The sequence below is a fragment of the Drosophila innubila genome, chromosome X (assembly GCF_004354385.1).
Source record: "Drosophila innubila isolate TH190305 chromosome X, UK_Dinn_1.0, whole genome shotgun sequence".
In the NCBI taxonomy this organism is placed as follows: Eukaryota; Metazoa; Arthropoda; class Insecta; order Diptera; family Drosophilidae; genus Drosophila; species Drosophila innubila.
This window is the reverse complement of record NC_047626.1, coordinates 22,570,928-22,591,395: the sequence shown is the minus strand read 5'-3', so window position 1 is coordinate 22,591,395 and position 20,468 is coordinate 22,570,928. Positions and strand designations below refer to the sequence as shown.

The following is a 20,468-nucleotide window of genomic DNA, read 5'->3' as shown; positions in this document are numbered from 1 at the left end:
GCGTGTGTGTTTTTCATCTTTTCATCGTTGTTTTTTAGTAAATCTGTCGCAAAAATTATCATTAATCATAAAATAATAAACAAATAGCAAAAGAATTGTGATGTCGTTATCAAGTCTGCTGCCCACGCCGACAAATGCGGTATGGGATCGCGAGGACGAGCGTCGCATGGCAGCCAAAGGTGCTCCAATGATTGGTGCCTTGGTTTCCGCCAAAATCGCAGCGCCACCTTACGGACAACGCAAGGACTGGATACCACGGACAGAAGCCGACTTTGGCGATGGTGGCGCCTTCCCTGAGATTCATGTGGCACAGTATCCGCTAGGTAAGAATCCGTAGGAAAACAGAAAACGTTTATATTGATTTATTGTTCTGTTGTTGTTGTGGTTGTTTTCAAGGTCTTGGAGCGCCTGCGAATATGGGAAAGAAGTCAGATGCGCTGGCTGTGCGTCTGGATGACAAAGGCAAAGTCAAATATGATGCCATTGCCCGTCAGGGACACGGAAAGGACAAAATTGTATATTCCTCGATATCGCAGCTGTTGCCCGCTGAGGTGTTGGCCGAGGATGCGGATGAGCTGCAGCGTCCAGATGAGGAAACGGTTGCCGAGACAACCGAGGAGACTCGACTGGCACTGGAGAAGCTTACCAATCAAAAGATTACCTCTGCACTTCCAGTGCGCCATGCACAAAAGGCAGCGCCTGCTCAATACATTCGATATACACCATCGCAGCAGGGAGACGCCTTTAACTCGGGTGCCAAGCAGCGGGTCATTCGCATGGTGGAGGCACAGCTGGATCCCATGGAGCCGCCAAAGTTCCGCATTAACAAGAAGATACCACGTGGACCGCCATCCCCACCAGCGCCAGTGCTGCACTCGCCCTCACGTAAGGTGACAGTGAAGGAGCAAAAGGAATGGAAGATACCGCCCTGCATATCCAACTGGAAGAACGCCAAAGGTTTGACCTATCAATCAATTGCAATAGCAATCTAAATGAGCTAATTTATTTTAATTTCCTCTAGGTTACACCATACCACTCGATAAACGTCTGGCTGCCGATGGACGTGGTCTGCAGCAGGTCCACATCAACGAGAAGTTTGCCAAGATGGCCGAGGCATTGTACATAGCGGATCGTAAGGCTCGCGAGGCCGTTGAGGCGCGAGCGCAGTTGGAGAAGAAACTGGCACAGAAGGAGAAGGAGAAGAAGGAGGATATGCTGCGCATGATGGCACAGCGGGCACGTGAGGAGCGTGCAGGTTTGCGCAATCCAGAGGCGGATGTGCCCAGTGGTTCGGGCGGAGTCGATGCCCGCGAGCGCAATGATCTCCGTGCGGAGCGACAAAGGGAACGACAACGTGATCGGAATCTAATGCGAGCCGCGCCAGAGAAACGCACCAAGCTACAGCGTGAGCGGGAGCGTGATATATCCGAACAGATTGCATTGGGATTGCCAGCCAAGAGCGTTGGCACCGGCGAAACATTGTTCGATCAGCGTCTGTTTAACACCACCAAGGGAATGGACTCCGGCTATGGGGATGATGAGGCCTACAATGTGTATGACAAGCCATGGCGCGATTCCAATACGATGGGAGCACACATCTATCGGCCCAGCAAACAGGCGGACAGCGACAACTATGGTGGTGATCTGGACACGATTGTCAATACGAAACGCTTTGTGCCCGACAAGCAATTCTCTGGTGCCGGATCCAGAGAGACAGCTGCCGCTCAACGGAGCGGGCCCGTTGAGTTTGAGAAGGAAGAGGATCCCTTCGGTCTGGATAAGTTCTTGAACATGGCCAAAAAGGCGCCAAAGCGTGCCGACGAAAAGAATGAACGCGGCAGCCACTCGGAGCGCAAGCGTAGTCGACGGGACTAGACTGGACGGAACAGACGGATCGGCAGGACGTGAGGGAGCTACTCCTATTTTATAACATCCCCAACTTTTGGCAAATACATGCATATATACATATAAAATTATATTACGCATGTGTATGTTTATTCACATCAGGGTTGCCAATTTAGCTGCTTTATGGCCTGTCTTGGCCTTTTGAAATTTGCTAGCACTGTTCTTTGAAAAGAACTGTTACCAACTTTGCTATTTTATAGCTAGTTCTGGCTATTTCAGAGTCCGTTTGCTAAAAAAAAAATGGCATAATTGCTATAGCTGGAAATCCGGCAACTTAAATTTATTTTCAACCAAGTTTTGCTATTACAATTTTTGGTAAGACTTTTCAAAAGTAACCACAAAAAAGTTTTATGCCCAAACGGTTCCACCCGGTTCAAAGGCTGCCACCCTGCAATATCTTAATATCGGGCAAAGTGTACCATTTTAATCAAATTGAAAAATTGATTGCACCCAGATAATTCACATTTGTTTTATTAATTTTTCTTAATATTGAAGAAAATTTTGCAGAATTTTGTGAATTTTTTTAATAATTTTTTTTAGTATTAAACTTGTAAGTTCTCTTCCCTTACGGCGACGAACATCAAACCTTCATAAAAATGTTTTCATCAAATTATTAATTTATTGCAATGCAATAGCATTTTCAAATTAGCATTAACTAAAATTTTCTTTTATCAGTGTGGCCGCACACAGTTGGCTAGTATTTTAGCTATTTGCATAGCAATTTCAGCAATTTTTCGGTTGATCATCGATTTATTTCACTCGATTCATAAAAATAACATCAATTACAAAATTGGCTAATTTAGCCGTTAAATGTCTGGCAGCAATGTTGGCTTAAGAATTGATGCTCATGGCGCCAATTATCCAATTTACGTAGTGTTCGACCCTGGTGAAAATCATTGGTCTTCCTCTATTATTACAACTGGACGACCCAAGAGATATAATGCCAGCAGCTACATAGTAGCGGCTGGTGCTCATAGTATCCAGGAACATCAGTGGGCCACCGGAGTCGCCACGGCAGGTGCCCGCTGAAGTATCGCCGCCAGCACACATTTGACCGGACACAAGCTGGGCATAGATCTGGCGGCAATTCGCTATGGACACTACGTTAAGTACGGCCTTCAATTTAATCGTATTGCCTCCGAAGGTCCGTTGCTCCGTATTGCCCCAACCGGCAATTTCCATGGCATATGTGTCATAGGCATACTCTTCATTATTAGTTGCTGCTGGCAGACAAATGGGCGTAATAAAATTAGTGAAGACCACTGTCCGATTGAGCCGGATTAATGCAATGTCATTTGCATAATTGTTTAAAGGTGTATACAGCTCGTGTACTATGATGCGTTCAATATCGACATCTATGTGAGGTGGAGCACATTGACGATCTGTTCTGAACTGCTGGCAATCTGGCGAACTTGTTGTATTCCACTCGCCAAGGCGAACCTGCTTCAACTGTTGGTCCGCATCCCTGGCAGGAACACAATGCGCCGCTGTCAAAACCCAACGCTCATGGATGAGTGAGCCTCCACACAAATGGCTGTATTCCTCGCCTGCAAAACATTTAGATTTAGGATTTAGAACCTGTTCATCACAGTTGCTTTCTTTTCGGACAAGGTGAAATTATCTAACATATTCTGTTATACAGTGACTCTGCTTATTTGATACACCACTCCAACATATTAATTATTTCAAATAAATTAATATTGTAATCGAAAGGATATATAAATTAAATTTAAATATAGATAAGAGCCTGAGTTAAGTTGCTTAAATTTGACCGTTTAAAAAGTTAGATTTGAAAAGCTACACATGTTAGGAAAATGAAGCAGAAATAAATAAAATCATGGTAAAATAAAGACTTAGCTTAAAACAAAGAAAAACATATAAATTGCTTTAAAAACACAAGCAACTATGATAGAAAGAAATAAAGACAGAGAGAATTTACCATCACTTGTGTAGCGGAGCAAAGCCATCCATGGATATTCCATGATGCCCGACACTGTGCCGGCTATAACTCGATCTGCAATGCCATTGGCATCGATACCACAAACTCCTGGCTGGGGTAAAACGACGGTCTGTGGAGTTGTGAATCGTTCCACAGGATTTTTACGACAGCAAACCAAATTATTCTGCCCTTGGTTTGGACAGAGAGTACGGTTGCCCATGGTAAAGTTTACAGATTTTTCCCAACATTGCTGTGGATTTAGACAGTAGCCAATTTTGCCCTGCACCTTACAGCGGCCGTAATGAATAAGTGGTTCTAATAAATTTCAAATAAATTAGAAGAATCGATAATATGTTGCCAGTTAACTAACTTACTACGTTCGCTATTGACCAAGGCCAGTATGGTGCAAAGTATTGCCAAGATCGGAAAATTGCTGCTTAACATGCTGACGATGCTCAACTTTCAATAAAATTTTTGTTCATTGAAAAAGAACATCTTATCAGTTTGGGGCTAATGTTTCGGCTGAGAGGGGTCAAAAAGCTGTGATAGTGATTGCTCTCCCAAATTTGCATAGTTGTTAATGTAAGAGTATCCGGAAAAACCAGATTTGCTAGAGCATTGAAGATACAGATTTCACTTCCTTAGATGTATGTACATATGTATGTTTAGGCTACTGGAGCTAGAACAAGGTCGTGTAAATCAAGTATTTGTATTAACTGAAAACTGGTACATGAACAACATCGATTACATTAAGGAGCCTTGGCATAGAAAAGTAATTTGAATTTCTTCCCGCCAACGCAAAGTAGATATCGATAAAATAGCACACTGCTGCTAGTTGAGTAGTCTAGCTAGAATTGCCGCACTTGGACATAACTGAAGTATCTTTCTTTTCTGCTGGAGACCTGGTCTTTTTGTTTTATTTTTATTAAAACTGGTTATCTCTTGCGTTTTCTTTCTCTCCACAAGCTTTAAAAGCTTGTTTTTCTTTTAATGAAATTGGTTCTAGTTTGCTTTTTGGCGAATTTTCAGTTTTGAGTGTGGCAGCCCGGTCATGTAATCGTCAAAATCTATAATCGATAGCACTAAAATTGTTTGAGGCGATACATCGATATTCGGCGTGACATTCAGTTGACATTTCGGTGTATAATTTTAGCATTTCTACCGATTTTATTCTTAATTTCTGAAATTCAACCATCGACAAGTGTTTTAAGTTAAGCCATTGCGTACGCGTCCAGTGGCCAAACAGAAATTGACATTGATAATGCTACAGTTTTAGAGCCTTGAAAGCGATTCCAGCAGGTTTTAAGTGCAGCCAGCTGCTGCTGTGTGCTTGTGGGTTGTGGATTGTGGGCGGGTTGTGGGTCGCGGGGTGCAGTGCCCTAAGACATTGACAACAATTACAACAATTACATACGCATAGTAAAATCACACGCCGCATTCACGAAAACAAACGCTCGTTGAAAGAATTATGTAAGTATTTGTTCGTGCTTAAATAGACAATAAATAAATAAATAAATTGTTTACCTCTGCATATGCAACAGAACGTGGAGCATACAGAAATTGGGATGCGATCGCGTAGCAATTCAGGCGTTCGCCTGGACTACTACCAGCGGATTGTGCATCGTCTGATATTGGCACATCAGGAGCCAGTGACCGGTCTGTTTCCCGCCTCGAATATCAATTCGCATGCCTGGATACGCGACAATGTCTACTGCATTCTGGCCGTGTGGGGTCTGTCCATGGCCTACAAGAAGATTGCCGATCAGGATGAGGATCGCGCCAAGTGCTATGAGCTGGAGCAGAGCTGTGTTAAGTTAATGCGCGGCCTTCTCATGGCCATGATGAATCAAAAGGACAAGGTCGAGAAGTTCAAAATGACCCAAAGCCCCTTCGATTCACTGCATGCCAAGTACTCCAGCAAGAACGGTTTGCCCGTTGTTGGTGACAACGAATGGGGACACTTGCAAATCGATGCTGTTTCCCTATACCTGCTCATACTGGCACAGATGACCGCTTCCGGTCTGCAGATTGTCTTTACATTGGACGAGGTATCTTTTATACAAAATTTGGTATTCTATATTGAATCCGCCTACTCGATTCCCGATTATGGCATCTGGGAGCGTGGCGATAAAACCAATCATGGTGAGTTCACTCATTACAAAAAGCTAAAGCTGAAATTAACATGATTAATGTCAATTTGTAGGTGAACCCGAGTTGAATGCCAGCTCAATTGGCATGGCCAAGGCGGCACTTGAAGCCATGAATGAGCTGGATTTATTTGGAGCACGCGGAGGACCCGCCAGTGTCATACATGTGCTGGCCGATGAGGCACACAAGTGCCAGGCTGTGCTACAGTCGATGCTGCCACGCGAGTCCAACAGCAAGGAGCTGGACTCGGGACTGCTGTGTGTGATTGGCTTCCCGGCATTCGCCGTTGATGATGCACAGCTCATACTCAAAACAAAAGATGCAATATTATCGCGACTGCAGGGAAAGTATGGCTGCAAGCGTTTCCTGCGCGATGGCTATCGTACACCCAAAGAGGATCCCTCCCGACTTTATTACGAACGTTGGGAGCTGCGCATGTTTGAGAACATTGAGTGCGAGTGGCCGCTCTTCTTTTGCTATCTGATACTGTTCCATGCATTTCAAAATGAGAAACGCTCGGTGCAGGAGTATGCCGATAAACTGGAGAAGATCATGGTACGCTCCGAAGATGGCACACTACTGATACCCGAAAGCTATGCCGTGCCCCAGGATCTAGTTGGTGCGGAATATCAAAAGCCTGGCTCACAAAATCGCGAAGTTGTTGGCCGCTGTCCATTTCTATGGGGTCAATCGCTCTTTATTTTGGGTCGTCTGCTGCAGGAGGTGCGTAGATCATTAAAGAATTGAATGTTCATTTTAAACATTTCAACTAATGCAGGGATTCTTGGCTGTGGGTGAGCTGGATCCATTGAATCGTCGACTGGGCGCACAAAAGAAACCTGATGTTGTCGTCCAGGTGGTCATCATAGCCGAGGACAATGAAATCCGGGACAAACTAGCCGAGCATGATCTGCATGTGCAAACGATTGCAGAGGTCGCACCCATTGAGGTGCAACCGGCCCGTGTGCTCAGCCACTTGTACACGTATTTGGGACGCAATCGCAAGCTGGGACTCAGTGGACGTAAATCTCGAGATGTTGGCATACTTAGCACCAGCAAATTGTATTCTCTAAAGGATCGCATCTTTGCTTTTACCCCGCAGGTAAATTGCACGGATCTAAACATATCGCATTTCTTCCTTCCCGCACTCAGTACTGCTGCTGTACTGTCTCTATCTCTCTCTATATATATTTCTATTCCATATGTTGATTTTCTACTGATTTATTGCAATTGATACTACGTTTTCTTAATTGATTTCTATTTGTTTTTTTTTTTTTAACTTATTATTTATTGATTATTATTATTGTACAACGCATCAGTTTGTCGACTTGTCGCGCTTCTATATCGCCTCCGATAACGAGCTCATGATCGACATCCTTAAAGGCGAGATAAATTTTCTCAAGTCAGCTTGGGATCTGCTGGGGCGTCCATTAGTGACGCTGGTCCTGAAGCGCATCCACTTAGGTCGGTCCACCTTGCATAAATCCAATCAATTTTTCAGTTTTTATATTTATACATATGTATATTATCTATATAATATACAAATTTCGTACATTCACATGTTTATTAATTTGTATCAATTAATTTCCTGTATTGTTAATTTCTTTTCCTATGTGTGTGTGTATGGTATTTTTGTATTGTTTTTTAATTTGCAAGGGTTGCGTTTATCTTATTTCTTATACCTTAAGTTACACTCCCACACACACATATACACGCACATAATTTGACTAGTGTTTGGTTGAGTTGATTATAAATTATATTTAGTTAACTTCTTAGTTAGTTCTTTGGTTGTAGACACACACACACATATACAAACACAAACACACATACATACATACATACATGAAACCACAGCCAAAGCATTGTATTATTTATTTGAAGACATCTGTATTTAGCTGCTTTGTTTAGTTACATTCCTACCTCATCACGCTCTATTCACTTTTCCGCTCTCCTTTTCATTTCCAACACATCAATACCTGTGGGACCGGTTTATTTTTAATAAATTAAAAATGAGCCAATATAATGTTTAAAAAGAGCCAATTTGATTAAAAAAAAGAAACAATTTCATGAAAACTAACCAATTTTTTTTTATAAATAAACCAAATTTTTTGCAAAACGAAATTTTTTAAAAACTTTGATTAAATTGATTATTAAATAAAAAATAATTAAATTGCGAATATTTTTGAGAAATTAACAAAATACCTTCGATTAAGTCCAAAGTTTACGTACTATTTTTTTTCGATATTAAAAATGTACATGTGTTGGTAATTTCAGTATAATTCGATTTCAATAGTTTTCAAGAAAGTCTTGTTGAAGCCAAAAAAGAGCAAATTCCAATAAAAAAGTGCCATTGCACCATCAAGAAAAAAAAGAATCAGTTTTGGTGCAAAAACACCTTATAACTTAATTCATATTTAAATTGCTTAAATAAGTAACTTGAATATATTTGATTTTTTTTTTAATCTTAAGTTTTTGATACAGCCCATACAGTCAAATCTGAATATGATGAACAACTCGAAATAGTTAACATTTAAGTGTAGACAATGGCTTACTATTTAGAAGTAACAGGAATCAGAAGCTTTCCAAATCTATAATAAAAGTATGTCGAATAACTGTATTGACTAATGTTATCACATTGACATCAAGTCCCACAGGATTTTTTCTTAATTTCTTTCCTTGCTCAGCACTTTTTGTCCTTTCTCACACTTTACCCCGCCCCGCCCCGCCCCGTCCTGCCCACCACTCACTCCCACTTCCACTTGTTTTCCAAGTAGAACATAAAATTGGCTAAAACAAAAAAAAAGAAACAACAAAACAAAACAACAACAAAAAATCTCTCGTTCTCTTTTTGTATAATTCGTGCCTAACCAACAACAACAACAACGACAACAACCAATGAACAACCAAATACAATAACAATTGCAACACACACAGCATATCGACTATGAAGAATACTACACGACCCGCGATCCCGATCTGCTCGCAAGCAATTTTACCACAAACTTAGCCTTCTTGACCAACAATTGGCGTCACATGTTGGGCAGGCCGACAATCACATTAATGGCAACGCATTATATGCTAGGTAATTACTCATGTCAACTACACCCACATGCCAATAAAACCCAATAGCAACAAATAAAAAAAAAAAAAAACGAAAAAAAACCCAACAAAAAACTGAAATTAAAATTAAAATCCCAATCGAAATATCACAAAAAACAACAATACGTTGCATACACACATACACATACACACGGACATGTGATTTGATATGCTGATTATGATTATAATATGTACATATGTTTGTATGTATGTTTGTATGTGTTGATCTTTAAGAGCTTCTGCTTCTTCCTTCTATCACTTTCCACTTAATTACAATCTACTCGTTTTTCATGTGATTTATATTATTCACAATTTGTTAATGCAACAATGACACTTGCCTAAAATCTTTATCTCACTCTCTATCTCTCTCTCGCTCTCTTTGAGAGGATTATGTTTGTTGTCAGAGCTTAAAGCGCTTAGAAATCCATTCAATCAACATCATTAACTTGTTTGAAAGCTTTAATGTGCTTTAAAGCTTAAATAATTAAATATTGAGGCTATACATTTCTTTATCCTTTGCAGATTAAAATAAATGTGCTTTTTAATTTAATTGGCAGCTTTTCTTGTGCGCTTTATTTTCATTTAACATTATTTCAAAGGTTTCTTTGCAGTTATAATATCCATTAGAAAAAAGTATGTCTAGTTAGAGATAAACACGTTTTAAAATTTAAGCTATAAGTGTAAAGATTTGATCTAAAAACTGTTGATAAACCAATTAATTTGTTGAGAGGGTCAACTCGGTTCGTTTTTTAAATTAAACCGGATTATTTTCTTAAAAGTAGGTTAGATAATAATTTTTTTAGGATTGATTTTGAAACAGTTGGAAAATAATTTCAAGTTAATTTCAAATAATCTTCATACTAAGTTAGATGCTTTTGAGAGTAAGAATCTTTTTATAAAATAGTTTTATAGACTTCTTAAATCACGAAAAATAGGAAAACCATTTAGAAAATGCATTTTTTTGTATTGTATATATTTTTAGCAAGGGAATTTTCTAAAAAATTTTAAAGTTTTGCAGTCTTTACAAATAGCTCTATATCAATTGGTAGCTTTGATGTGTTGCAAAAATAGGATAATCTGTAGTCATAATATTATATTAACAGATCAGCTATGCAGTTTAATTTCGAGTCTGGCCAAGAAGATGGTGATCGCCTCGTCGTCTGTGTATCGATCAATTGAGTACGAGAACTTACGAGTAGATTCCTTGTTAATTCTGTATACCCTGTAATCTCCCTCAATTGCACGCTGCTTGGGCTGCACACTTAACCCAAAAATACTTAGAATATGAAATAAACCCACAACTGGTGCTGGTCAAGTGGTTAATCCTTGAGTGAATCCCTGCGTATGTCGGTTATTGTTGTAGTTTTGTGATTAAACAGTAGTTATAAGTGGCGACAGCTAACCACACACCATCATCCCTCTACCTAATCCATCCATGCAACACCAATCCATACAAATAATTACAATCACAATCACAATTTGAAATTGCTAACGTGTTTTGTTCTGATGCGGTATCCATCACAGACCAGGACAAAATACCGCTGGCAATGATTCAGACGATGCGGAAGCTAAAGTCTGGCTATATAAATGGCACACGGGTGATGCTGGGCAGCCTGAAGGACTTCCTCAACACCTCGGCCATTACGGACTTGAGCTTCTTGGGCAGCACCGAGGATGGATATCCGGATCGCCTGCATCCGGATGTGCAGACCTATCTGGATGAGCATCTGTTGCGCTCCTTCAGCAATCGCAGCACGATGAACCTTCGTGGCGGCCAGTTGCGTCCACGTCATCTCCGACGACGCATGTCCTGCAAGGGCGCCATCAAAAAGACGCGCTCCATCAACGTTGACTGTAAGTAAATACGAAAAACTTGCAGCAAGTTTCAGAAAAATATGCTTGGAACTAGAAGATTTAAATTTGAAAAACTTTAGAGTATTTAAATTTGAAAAAAATGTATAGTTAATAACAAGGCTGCAAACCGGTTCTGAACCAAACCTTGTAGAACCGGTTCGGTTCGGGTTCATAAACCGAACCCTTCAAATTATTTACTTAGCGAACCCGAACCTAAACCGAACCGCTTTCTAAAATAAAAGGTTCGGTTCGAAAAAACAAAATAATTGCATACATTTTATAGTTTTCTAATATTACGTAGTTATTTGAGACTTCGGATTAAAATAAGTCATATTAAAATCTTCAAATAAATTTAAATTATCATCAAAATTTTATTTCTTTGAAAAAAAATTTTAATTAGTTCAAAATGTAGAGAAAAATGTATACCAATAAAAATATTTTTTTGTACGAAATTGAACCAAGGTTCGAACCCAAACCTTGGGTTCAGGGGGTATATAAACCAATTCGCGAACCGAACCGATGTCTTGCTCTATGGTTCGAACCGCCGAACCGAACCTTTAACAAAATTTTGGAGGTTTGCAGCCTTGGTTAATAATATTAGGAACAAACTGTGTTATTTTTTTTTTACTCTGGTCGAATTTCCTTTTCCAATTGTGGGAATCCAATTCTCAAATTCTCGTAGGTGATTTCACATAGAATATCACTGAAACTTAAACAGAATAATAAAAGTAAAGCAGGAAAAAGTTAAATGGCTAAAATCTATTTGATTTTATAAAATCAGCGTCATTTAAAAAAAATATTTTTGATTTCGGATTTTTTAAATGTTTGGTTTTAAATTTTTTTTAAATGTGTTTTTGTCCTAATTTGTAATTTCTTACGGCAAGTTTCTTAGTTTTGGGATGTTTATTTTTTTTTTAATTTTGATATTTTTACTATTAGTTGTAAAAATGATTTCAAGCGTTAATCTCTTTTCTGTTTATCTCTGTTGTAGCTGACAATCTGGGCATGGAGGGACCTTCCCCGCTGACCGAGCGACGCCTCTCCTCGGTTGTGCCACCGCCATGGCTGCAGGCGAGCAAGCAGGGACACGTGAGCGTGTTTGCCACCACGCCCGAGGAGGGACCCACCTCGCCACCACAGATGGGCGGTGAGCTTGTGGCTCGCGAGAATATGTATCCCGTGGATCCGCTGCACAGTCGCTCGGCCATCGATCGACGCAGCGAATTCGTGCGACAGCAAGAGAGTTAGTTCCCAGTTTCTTTTCATTTCTCTTTTGATTCTTTCTCTTGTATTATTTGTAGTGGTTCTCATATTTGTTTTCTTTTGTTTGCTTTTCGGTTTCATTTATGTTTGTCCCTTTGCGTTTTACACCTTCTACAACAACAACAACAACAACCATATCATCAACAATTAAACAACAACAATTAAAGTAACAGTGCCAAAAATTCTCATCCAACGCCATCGTGCGGACACAAACTTTGCGGACACAGAGGTGGAGGAGCTGATTGCCATGCTACGCGAGACGGAGAATCTGGAGGAGCAGGGCGACATCCTGCAGTATTTGGTGGACACACAAGGTCTGGATTTCAATACGGGTAAGTGCGATTCCTCCATCAACAGATGCTCTAATCAGTTAAGCCAACATATGTAGTTAAGCTATTAGCCGCATTTGCAAAAAGGATTAAATCCATTTCTAGATGATACACTAAATCACAACAAATACACATATGCTACATTTACACTAATACACATCCAACTGAAAAGATAGATTACCTACTATATGTATATGGGTTGTCTAGATATTTTAAATTTGGCAATCGGTTTTACAATCTGAGTTAGCAACATAAAAATCAAACCTATCGTTTCACGACTTGAATTGCTTCCACCAAGGAATAATAGCGAAACCGGTTAAACCGTTTCATCTTGAGTACCCGAACCGGAACCGTAACCGAAATAAATTATTTTACAAGAACCGAAAACCGAAACATATCTTATTTTGCTTATTCATTTTCTATTTATTTCTATTCAAAAAAAAACTTTAAATTAAAATTTGGTTTATCTCGACAAAATACGAACATATAGTACGTATGTATAATATGTACAAATCTTTTAACATATTTTTGTTTTATAACATTCAATTATTTTTTGATTTCCGGAACCGAAAGGAAAATACCGAAATAGAACCGTTTCTCGAAATAGTTGTTTCGGGACGTACTGAAACCGGAACCGATATTTGTTTCGGTTTGATTCTCTGGTTTCCACCTATATAAAGCAATTTCATGATCTCTGCATTTATTATATTTTTATTTTTATCGATAGCTATTTCCACATATAGTTTAATAATTGATATAACGCAATGATGTTGAATAAGTTTTAAATATTTTTTTTTAAATTACAAGATGTTATTTAATAGGAACAACAAGGATTTGATATTATTTATTTATTTTTTTGGATTCGATGGCTCTTTTTCTGGCCAAAAAAACAACAATTTCGGCTTAAACTAAATAAATCTATTTTAAGAAATGTCTTTCAGCATTTGTTTGACATATCAAATTGTGAACCGATATCTGATAGATTTGTGCTGTTAATTTGGTTCTTTTTTGTAAAATCGAAGCCATGGGTTGAATTAAGAGTTCCCTTTGGTTGCATCCTTCCCTTTATGCATTGGGTATTCGTCATAATCAACATTTAATTGTTTTGTAATTTGTTCTATTTGTAAACTTGCTTTGTGCTCTCGTTCTTGTCCAAATCCTTCATGTTCGTATCTACAGCTGGCCTGGGCTTAAAGCATAAAACCGATGATAATGCGGCTGGTAAGTGTTGTATCTGATTTAGATCAGATTATTTGGCCTCCTGTATGTCTATATTGGGCTATTTGTATAATGTTGTTGGTGTTGTATTTAAATACTACTTATTTCCGATACTTATCTTTATACCCTATCTCTTTGTCTATCCAATCCAATCCAACTGCAATCCCTTTTCCCTTTCTCCCATTTTATTTACCTCCCTTTGTGTCATTTATGTTCCTCTCTATCACTTGTGTCTCTCCGCATTCCTAATTCATAATCATTCAAGTGTTATACTATTATACAAAACTGCTTTACTCTTATAGTAGTTGATATACTATTATATAAACTATCTTACACTGTTATACACACTAAATTTGCACTCACATTTATTTGGTTTATGCTTTAGCCGCTTTTTAATTAATTTCTTGTTAATTTTCTAACCGCTTATATTTCTTTTATATATTTTATTTTCACACACGCACACACACAAATGTAACCACGCATTCAATACGCTCCATCTGCTCATTGCCATTAATCATAAATCATTAACCTAAACCGAAATTTAACACATTTTCTGGCTTGCCAACAACCACAACCACAACTAAAACTACAACTACAACTAACTCACAATGGCCTCACAAAACTCGCATCTTCACAACAACGCGCTCCCAATCCCTCGCATAACGAACCCAACTAACCAACAAAATATGATAACAACAATAAATAAACAAAATCAAAACAAAAACAAAAACAAAAGAGCTCGATTTGGACGATGTGATGCTTGAATTGTCAACTGCTGGTGGTGGTGGTGGTGGTGGTGGTGATGGTGATGGTAGTGATGGTGGTGCTGGTAATGTGGCCAAGAAGTCATATGTGCCCACAGTGATAATTGATGCAACTACGCCCACAGCGATCAGCGCCCTCAAGGATAAGGACAATGCCAATTTGACGATTGTTAAAGCCATCTCCGCTCCAGTTGCACCTGCCGCCGTCGCTGCCTCCGCCTCCGCCGCCGGCTCCAGTAACAACAACAGCTTAAATAACAACGATTCTTCTCAATCTGAAGGCATGCTGGAGGAGGGACGCGTCGTCACCGTTAGGGATCTACTGAAGGGCCTTTACGAGAAGGCTTGCCAACAGAAGCTCTGGGGATTGGTGCGTCACACCGCCGGCATGCTGGGCAAGCGTGTCGAGGATCTGGGCAAGGCAGTCACCGATCTGTTGGTGCGTCAGAAGCAGGTCACCGTCGGCATGCCGCCGAACAATGAGCACACCATCACGGCACCGTTACCAGAGGTGGAGCTGCGTCAGCTTATACACGATGTGAGTAATACTAAGAGATCTGTATGGAGATAACATTGTAATCCATGATTCCCTGTTTGTTATAGGCCTATGGGGATGATGAAAGTACGGCCATGTTGACACAGGAGCTGATGGTTTATCTGGCCATGTTTATACGCACGGAACCGCAGTTGTTCCATGAGATGTTGCGACTCCGCGTTGGCCTCATCATTCAGGTCATGGCCAAGGAGCTATCGCGCACGCTTAACTGTGGCGGCGAGGCCGCCTCGGAGCATCTACTTAACCTGTCACCCTTCGAGATGAAGAATCTGCTCTATCACATACTCAGCGGCAAGGAGTTTGCCGTCAGCAGTGGTAAAGTTGTTAAAAAATTCCACTTGGAGTCCACTTAACAATGCTCCTTTATTCACCTTTGCAGTTGCTCGCGGTAATCTGTCCATTGTCAGCTGTAAATCGAGCCGGGTTAGCAAGAAGAGCCAAATTGGTCTGGGCGATCCCGAAGGCGAGGATGCGCTGGTTGCCACCATTGACGATCGTCAGGGTCAGTGGTTGCGTCGTCGTCGTCTTGATGGTGCCCTGAATCGTGTGCCTCGTGATTTCTACTCCCGTGTTTGGACCGTGCTGGAGAAATGCCAGGGCCTGGCCATCGAGGGACGCGTATTGCAGCAGAGTCTCACCCAGGAGATGACGCCGGGCGAGCTGAAGTTTGCATTGGAGGTGGAAACTGCTCTAAATCAAATACCACAGCCCGAATACAGACAGCTGGTTGTCGAGGCTCTTATGGTTTTAACACTTGTTACCGAGCACAATATGGTGCCATCTTTGGGTGACATCATCTGCGTGGAGCATCTGGTGCACAAGGCCAATCAGCTGTTCTTGGAGGATCAACGCAAGGTGCAGGGCGATGCAACACTATGCTGTGCTAAGCTCAAGGATGGCAAGGAGCAACAGCAGGCTGCCTCCGGCATGCTGCTCTGCGGTGGCGCCGCCTACATTTGCCAACATCTCTATGACAGGTGAGGAGCCAGAACATTTCGAATTTATTATAATAATACAAATTCAAATTTACAATCATTAACGTCTTATTCAAAGTATCAAAAAACCAAGTATTTAGAAAAATAAATAGTTACCAAGAAAACCACTAATACAATAATATAATTTTTAAAGATTTCAATTTGTACAATCATACTATAATTTTAAATAATTTTTAATTTCAATCTAAACAGTTTGAAATTTGTCATTTATATATAGCTCTGATTCCAACATAAAATATATATATTATATGTATTCTTTCCTTTACAGCGCGCCCAGCGGCAGCTATGGCACCATGACTTACATGTCTCGGGCTGTTGCCCTCGTGCTGGACTGTGTGCCGAAGCATGGTGAAAAGGAATGCGCAATCTCCTAAAGGATTCAAATACACCCGCTACACTCGACCTGGAAGCAAGCAAGGCGTTCTATTGGACGACGCTCACTTAATGCCATGTACTGTTAAACCCAACGGCCCATTCATTTTGCTATCTCTGTCTGCAGTAATCTCTATCTTTCTCTCTCTTTTTGGATTTAACTCTATCTCTCTCTCTCTCTCTCTATATATATATATATATATATATACATCTCGCTCTATGCAGAGTCTCTTTCTCTCTTGCTAGCGTATGGCCGCGTATTTAGCCCAACGATAAAGTTAAGTCTGAGATTCTTCCATCTCTACGGCAATGCTGTAAATATTGTATTTTATAGACCATCCGCCTACTTAGCCATTTATTTGTGTTAAAGTGTTTTGTTTAGTTTCTTGAGCGGCGAAAAAGGGAATGCACATTGTACTCACCAAACTACCTACGGTATATACAAATAGTATATACTATATATATTTCAACTATGTATTATCCTAAAATAAAACGCTGCGCGCCACAAACTGGTTTTATACTCGCAGATAATTCCCAACAGCGGAATTTAACAACGATATATTTAAATTATGTTTCGATTGTGACAACAAATATTAAAAAGAATATATATATAAAATATGTTTGCAATGTTTAACTATTAATTGTTTTATTAAGTCAATGGAACGCGTTCATCGCTGTTCTTGGATCTGGAATTCAACTACAACTCCAATTAAAATTCAAAGTGCTCTTAGACTCAAAAATCTCAGCTTCCGTAAAAAAAGACATGAAAAACAAGGTTTAATTTTTAGTTTTGTTAAGCATAAATATCAATCTTTTATTATTATTTTGCTGTTGTTGTTTTCGCTTAATTTTTGCATTTTGCACATAAAATGTTTACAAAAATTGTATTCATTTACAAGTTGCTTGTGTGTATGTGTGTGTGTTGTTGTTGAATTGTGGATTTTTAGACATTTTTTAAATGTTTTTTTTTTGTTTTTAGTTGTTTTTGTTCGGTTCTCTCTCTTTAGTGTTTTAAGCTGAGCTTGGGCAACAAAAGTTTTAAATTTCGTTTTAACAAAAACAGATTTGAAATGGTCACAAACAATTTGAAGAATGCCAATTGAGCTGGTGCTTATACGAGTGCGAGTGTGTGTGTTTGTGTGTATGTGTTGTTGTGGTTTTTTTTTTTGTATAGTTATTTGTTTAAGCAGAACATAAAATTAGCGATGATGTTAAACGAGAGTTGTAAGGCTTTAAAAAAAATCCTAGACAAAAATACTTAAGAAGAAAGAATCAATGTTTAACAGTAGCCCCTATCGGGAACACGACGACGCGGCGCACACTTGATGATATCATCAACGCGAAGAATCATTTCGGCTGCCTCGGATGCAGACAACAGAACCTGGCTCTTAACGGCAAATGACTCGGTGATGCCCAGCTCACGGACATCGGCCACCTTGGCATTGTTCATGTCCAGTCCCAGATTATGATTGCCCTGAGCATGACCAGCGCGCAGCTCCGAGATCAGTTGAGCCGAATCGAAGCCGGCATTGTCAGCGATTGCCGTGGGCAGTGACAACAGTGCACCTGCAATAATAAGGACAATCTTAGACTGCAGTTAAGCAACAGTTGGCAATTCGTATCACTTACGTGCAAAGGCCTCAATAGCAATGGCTTCCTTGCCGGGGGTTTCGGCCGCCTTCTTTAGCACGGCGTTGGCCATCAGTGCCTCGGAGCAGCCGCCGCCGTAGACAATGCGTGACTCCTTGACGGTGGCAGCCAGGACGCAGAGGGCGTCATGCAGGGAACGATCAGCCTCATCCAGGATCTGTTGTGTGGCGCCACGAATGACAATGGAACAGGCTTCGCCCAGCTTGACACCGCTGAAACGCAACAATGTGTCCTCGCCGATCATCACCTGCTCAATGAGCTTGCACTCGCCAAGCTTGACCAAAGCGGGATTCTCAAAGGTGGACACAATCTCGGCACCAGTGCAGATGGCCAAACGCTCAATGCCATCGAAATCAGCATGCTCAATGGACATGATCTGGGCATCAGCGAATAGCTGCTCTGGATAATTGTAGATAAGCTGGCGATTGATGAACACATTGCATTTGTGTGACAATATCTTGTCCACTTTCTCTTTCATCTTCTCCTTCTCAGCCATCTCCAGATCGGCGATCTTGGCCAAAGAATCAACCTTGATGCTGCTGCCAAATACTTTAATTTTGTCCGTGTCCATTGGAGTGTTGGCAATGAGAATCTTTGCATTTTCAATCTGCACAATAAATACAAATAAATGTTGCAATCAAAAGTCACAAAGTATCTTTTTAAGCCACATAAAAAGCCAAACTGTGTCTTCAACTCAAGGACAGAGCTGATGTCAGTGAGTGAGTCACGTGAGTCAGCTTTGTTTCCAAGAAAACTTACATTTTTGTGACAATATTATAATTCCCAAATGCAAGGGTATATATAAAAAGCATTGCAGATTTTGACTGCCACATCAAACTCGTCAAAATGGCTGTGATATGAATTAGAGAACCACATAAGTCACAGTCATTTCGACGCGTTAATATGGAGCACACATTTTAACAATAACAATGAGTAATATTATTAACAATAATGTGACTTACACGCTGTGGCTGATGCACGCCGGGCTTCTTGTCCAGCAGAAAGCCTTCATCGAGGAAAGACTCGTTCAGTGTGCCACCGGACTTTTTGATGATTTGTATAGCCTTCAGTTCGCCAGATCCCTTGAGACGCAGCACAGCATCCACAGCCAGATTGGCAAAGAAATCCTTGTGCTGATGCAGGATCTTGGATGACAATGTGGTGCGTGCAATGTTGAGTAAATCATTCTTGAATTTCTCATTATTAGTGGAATTATCCTGAGCAGCAGCGGTCAATGCCTCGAGAGCCACTTGGGTGGCCACACGCCAGCCGGACACAATGATCTGTGGATGCAGCTTCTGTTCGACAAGTTTCTCCGCCTCGCGCAACAATTCGGCGGCCAGGACGGTAACGGATGTGGTGCCGTCGCCGACCTCCTCATCCTGTACACGCGACATATCGACCAGAATCTTGGCAGCTGGATTATCGACGCCAACGGCACGCAATATGGTCGCACCATCGTTGGTGACCTCCACACGGCCCGCATTACGGCCGGCAGCCACCAGGATTTTGTCCATGCCCTTGGGTCCCAGTGTGCTCTTCACCAGATCACCGATGGCAATAGCACCGATAAACGACGATAGACGCGCCATTTCCGCTTTCTCCTCCTGCGCCTCATTCTTGAGTACGCGCACGGGATTAAGTGACATCTCCTGTCAAACAGAAATATAAATATATATAATGTTGCAATTTACCATTTGTTTATAACAATTACAGCACATACATATGCACATTAATATATATATCTCGATAGAAAACTTGAGTTTCCATTGCATCGGACCTAACCCCAAATAGTGCGTGATTCATCGGCAGTCAAGCGCAGCACACACCCAGCCAAACACTCAAACAGTCGAAACAGCATGCATTTTGCAGATTTTGAATCACTAGCCAAAAATGCTGCATCATGTATGACATTAGTTGCAACCATTAAAACCATGTCTGCAACAAATATAAACATAATGCAAGGAAGTTTCTCGAAGCAAATGCGACCTCACGTGTGTGTAGGCTTGTCATATACAGCTTGAGGCTGCTGCTTGCTGCTTTGCCCGTCTGTCTGTCTGTGTGTGTGTGTTTTTGTGTGCGTGCGTGCGGCTTTTGACACCCGGCAAATGAAAACGCCAGTTTGTATGAAATTATCAATGAAAACATGAATATTTCACTACACTCGCATTTATTATGCTGTAAACTTATTATATTGTTTGTTTAATGCCATATAATTTACCATTTTCAATGCTTATTAACAACTTTTTGATCACAGAATTCCGAATACCCCACAGCGCGACAAAGCGACAAAGAAAATGGCGAAAGAATGATTAGGGATGTTGATTTCACATCGATATATCGATAGGCCACAAAGCAAACGTGCGACATATCGTT

General features: G+C 40.5%; 4 protein-coding genes across 14 annotated transcripts; 2 read left to right on the top strand and 2 right to left on the bottom strand.

Annotated features, from left to right (window-relative positions):
- The first annotated feature begins 6 nt into the window (after nt 1-6).
- LOC117790692 (puff-specific protein Bx42) lies at nt 7-1,976 on the top strand. Its single transcript, XM_034630222.1, has 3 exons — nt 7-323; nt 397-957; nt 1,022-1,976. Exons 1-3 carry the CDS (start codon nt 101-103, stop codon nt 1,873-1,875), a joined length of 1,638 nt encoding a protein of 545 aa, XP_034486113.1. The 5' UTR covers nt 7-100; the 3' UTR covers nt 1,876-1,976.
- Nucleotides 1,977-2,414: 438 nt separating this feature from the next.
- LOC117780141 (serine protease easter-like) lies at nt 2,415-4,298 on the bottom strand. The gene is made up of 3 exons (XM_034616567.1): nt 4,219-4,298; nt 3,845-4,159; nt 2,415-3,452 (listed from the first exon to the last, which is right to left on the bottom strand). Exons 1-3 carry the CDS (start codon nt 4,286-4,288, stop codon nt 2,737-2,739), a joined length of 1,101 nt encoding a protein of 366 aa, XP_034472458.1. The 5' UTR covers nt 4,289-4,298; the 3' UTR covers nt 2,415-2,736.
- A 656-nt stretch (nt 4,299-4,954) lies between these two features.
- On the top strand, nt 4,955-17,062 carry LOC117780036 (probable phosphorylase b kinase regulatory subunit alpha). 10 transcript variants are annotated; one of them, XM_034616413.1, is made up of 13 exons: nt 4,955-5,314; nt 5,386-5,986; nt 6,048-6,715; nt 6,771-7,094; nt 8,927-9,074; nt 10,616-10,945; nt 11,937-12,188; nt 12,382-12,540; nt 13,717-13,758; nt 14,645-15,057; nt 15,123-15,390; nt 15,455-16,052; nt 16,339-17,062. In XM_034616413.1, exons 2-13 carry the CDS (start codon nt 5,410-5,412, stop codon nt 16,442-16,444), a joined length of 3,885 nt encoding a protein of 1,294 aa, XP_034472304.1. In that variant the 5' UTR covers nt 4,955-5,314; nt 5,386-5,409; the 3' UTR covers nt 16,445-17,062. The 10 variants fall into 10 exon arrangements, with proteins under 10 accessions (XP_034472304.1, XP_034472329.1, XP_034472299.1 ...); XM_034616438.1 differs by having other exon boundaries at nt 12,376-12,540; nt 14,801-15,057; XM_034616408.1 differs by having other exon boundaries at nt 12,376-12,540.
- A 341-nt stretch (nt 17,063-17,403) lies between these two features.
- LOC117780129 (T-complex protein 1 subunit beta) lies at nt 17,404-20,397 on the bottom strand. Of its 2 annotated transcripts, none has more exons than XM_034616554.1 (4): nt 20,314-20,397; nt 19,055-19,744; nt 18,072-18,699; nt 17,404-18,008 (listed from the first exon to the last, which is right to left on the bottom strand). In XM_034616554.1, exons 1-4 carry the CDS (start codon nt 20,314-20,316, stop codon nt 17,722-17,724), a joined length of 1,608 nt encoding a protein of 535 aa, XP_034472445.1. In that variant the 5' UTR covers nt 20,317-20,397; the 3' UTR covers nt 17,404-17,721. The 2 variants fall into 2 exon arrangements, with proteins under 2 accessions (XP_034472445.1, XP_034472435.1); XM_034616544.1 differs by having other exon boundaries at nt 18,072-18,703; nt 19,059-19,744.
- Nucleotides 20,398-20,468: the final 71 nt, after the last annotated feature.

Coding starts and splice junctions, on each gene's coding strand:
- LOC117780129 (XM_034616554.1), bottom strand. Junction 18,700..19,054: donor GCGTGCATCAGCCACAGCGT/GTAAGTCACATT, acceptor TTTATTGTGCAG/ATTGAAAATGCAAAGATTCT. Junction 18,009..18,071: donor TGCTATTGAGGCCTTTGCAC/GTAAGTGATACG, acceptor TTATTATTGCAG/GTGCACTGTTGTCACTGCCC.
- LOC117790692 (XM_034630222.1), top strand. CDS start 101: ATGTCGTTATCAAGTCTGCTGCCCACGCCGACAAATGCGGTATGGGAT. Junction 324..396: donor TGTGGCACAGTATCCGCTAG/GTAAGAATCCGT, acceptor GTTGTTTTCAAG/GTCTTGGAGCGCCTGCGAAT. Junction 958..1,021: donor CAACTGGAAGAACGCCAAAG/GTTTGACCTATC, acceptor AATTTCCTCTAG/GTTACACCATACCACTCGAT.
- LOC117780036 (XM_034616482.1), top strand. CDS start 5,410: ATGCGATCGCGTAGCAATTCAGGCGTTCGCCTGGACTACTACCAGCGG. Junction 5,987..6,047: donor TGGCGATAAAACCAATCATG/GTGAGTTCACTC, acceptor GTCAATTTGTAG/GTGAACCCGAGTTGAATGCC. Junction 12,189..12,375: donor ATTCGTGCGACAGCAAGAGA/GTTAGTTCCCAG, acceptor CAACAATTAAAG/TAACAGTGCCAAAAATTCTC.
- LOC117780141 (XM_034616567.1), bottom strand. CDS start 4,288: ATGTTAAGCAGCAATTTTCCGATCTTGGCAATACTTTGCACCATACTG. Junction 4,160..4,218: donor CTTGGTCAATAGCGAACGTA/GTAAGTTAGTTA, acceptor GAAATTTATTAG/AACCACTTATTCATTACGGC. Junction 3,453..3,844: donor GCTCCGCTACACAAGTGATG/GTAAATTCTCTC, acceptor AATGTTTTGCAG/GCGAGGAATACAGCCATTTG.